This window comes from Aptenodytes forsteri, unplaced genomic scaffold (assembly GCF_000699145.1).
Source record: "Aptenodytes forsteri isolate BGI_AS27 unplaced genomic scaffold, ASM69914v1 Scaffold123, whole genome shotgun sequence".
In the NCBI taxonomy this organism is placed as follows: Eukaryota; Metazoa; Chordata; class Aves; order Sphenisciformes; family Spheniscidae; genus Aptenodytes; species Aptenodytes forsteri.
The window spans coordinates 1,156,148-1,158,480 of record NW_008794408.1 but is presented as its reverse complement, the minus strand read 5'-3'; the positions used below and the strand labels follow the sequence as shown (position 1 = coordinate 1,158,480).

Below are 2,333 nucleotides of genomic sequence, written 5' to 3'. Positions count from 1 at the left end.
CCATCCCCCCCCGGGGGGGCACACGGCTTGGAAGTTGCCCCCGGCCGGGGGAGGCGGGTCGCTGCAGCGCCAAGGGGCGAGTGAAGCAAAGGACAGTTTGCGGGAGGCTGAGCGCAGCCTCCGGCGGGGCATTTCGGCCTCTTTGGTATGCTGAGAAGTGACTGCTCTTTGCTGCAGCGGCAGCGGCGGGGAGGAAAGGGGCGAGACGAGCTGGCAAACGGGAGAGAAGGGGGGAGAGAAAAAAATCCGCCGAGGTGCCCACCGCGACTCTCTGCACCGGCGCCGAGCTGGGCAAAGCAGGAGCCGGCACCCCGGCCGCCGGGGCGGAGAGGGGTGCGGGCTGCCAGTGCTGCTGCTTGTTGATGTTGGGGTGTCAGAGAGGCAACGAGAGCCTATGATCTACTACACTGCAGTGCCAGCGTCAGGAGCCTCCTGCTCGGGAGCTGCCACTGCAGGGCAGCCGGCACACACACACCAGCGCGCACACACGGCATCCCTCCCCTCAGCGCCCGGGCTCCAGCGGCTCTCGCCTCCCCAGGCACGCAAGTGCTTGCAGACAACATGCCGGCCGGGGGGGAAGCGAGTACGGTGGCGGGGGGGACCAGAGCCCGGTGTGAGGAGGGCGGTGAGGGCCGGTATTTCCCCTGAAAAGCTCCCGGCTCCCCCGCCCGCCGAGCATCCCTTCTCGCCCACCTTGCTCGCCAAGCCCCGGGCTTGGCCGCACGGACGCCCCGAGCAAGAGGGATGCAACAGCAGCAGCGTGACCCCCCGGGACCGGGCGGCCCAGAGCACCTGCATTTGCATTTCTTATGTAATGTACTGCAAGTTTCCCCCTCGGAGCCGGGCTGAACCGAAGCGCATGATCCTGGCTGCCAGGCAGACATGGAGACGCACGCAGAGACACCGGCGTGTGCACAGAGGGGTCATCCCGGCAGGGAGAGGCGGAGGAGATGCAGCCACCCAGGCAGTGCTGCTGCTGCCGCTTGGCATAGCTGGCTGAGTTGCCGTCTGGGCACAAACCCCAAGAAAGTGTGTACCCCCTTTCCTCACTCCCCTCCACCTTCCCGGCCTAGAGTCCCGGGGGCTGAGTGATAAGGGGGAGCCCCCAGGCCGGGGGCGAGGGTGTCGGGCTTGACTTCAGAAAGCCGAGCGAGGCGGGTGTGTGTGTGTGGGGGGGTGACATATTGCAAGCTAATCAGAAAGTGCCGTGCAGGACCTGAGCCCTGGCACACTCACCCGCCGCAGGCAGGGCCGGCTCACACCAGCACGGGAGACCCGGGCTCCTCTTCCCAAAACTGACTGGGGGTGCGCACGGGGGGCTCGCATCAGGGACGGGGACGGGGGCTCTACCGGCTTCCCCTCAAAAAGGGTAGCGATATAAAAGTTTCCTCCTTGGAAATAGCACATAGAAACTAAGAGATGCAGGCTGGGCTAGGGTCGCCTTTGATATTTTTTTTTTCTTTTCCGTGGTGACAGTGGCTGAAGCCAATCCAAACCGCTCCTTGCTTATTCATACGCGTATGCACATGCATGTCCGTGCTGGCCTCGTTCTATTTCCCCCTTCTCCCCTCAGCAGGATTGCAGATCTACCTCGGCGAGCAACAGACAGGGTAGCATAAAAGAAAAACAACGCAGTGCAATGTATTGCTTACCAGTTTGGTTCTTGTTTTTCTTAAGACTCTTGCCACAAAGACACTGCAGCATATGCGATCCTTTGCTGAAAATGTTCCAAAGAAACCACATTGATTTGGGCGAAAAGCAATCCAGCAGCTTATACACCCTGAGAAAGAAGAGATCCTTGTGGTTGCATAATAATAAATTGAGACCAGTTCTCCTGAAGAGGGGCACCAGTTTTATCATAGAAAAAATGATTATATTCCGATCTTCTCCCAGTTTTTTTTCCTCACGTGGTATATTTCTTTGAGACTTTTCAACGGATGCTTTTTTTTCAGCCAGGCTGAATGGTTATTCCCCCTAGATCAACACTGGATTGTAACCAAAAGCGTGGAGGGAAAATAAAAGAAATCCCTTTTTTTCAGCATGAAGCCAAACGAAAAGTAAGGTAGCGAAATCCCAGCCGAGGCCAAAACCTCATCAGAGACACCGGCAAAACGCGGAAGAAAGATCCCCAGAGAGAAAACCATAGCCTGGTACTTGACTGCTAGGAGGATGGGTGGATCTGCAGAACAAAAGCCACGGCAGGATCCATCCTACGGAACGACTGCCATTGTGCAGCCCCGCGGCGGGAGAGCGCACCACCAGCACCCGGCGAAGCCCGGCTGAGGCGCAGAGACCGCTGCCGGCCGCGGGCGCGGACCCCGCCCGCAGCCCCC

General features: G+C 59.4%; 1 protein-coding gene across 2 annotated transcripts in view; it reads right to left on the bottom strand.

Annotated features, from left to right (window-relative positions):
* The window catches only part of FGF14 (fibroblast growth factor 14), a 423,162-nt gene extending 421,286 nt beyond the window's left edge, over window positions 1–1,876 (bottom strand). The window contains exon 1 of one of the 2 annotated variants that reach the window (XM_009288242.2): window positions 1,653–1,876. In XM_009288242.2, coding sequence (XP_009286517.1) covers window positions 1,653–1,860 — 208 coding nt within the window. In that variant the 5' untranslated portion in view covers window positions 1,861–1,876. The remainder of the gene's footprint in view (window positions 1–1,652) is intronic. The other variant, XM_019474322.1, reaches the window with a different exon arrangement.
* Between the last annotated feature and the right edge of the window lie 457 nt (window positions 1,877–2,333).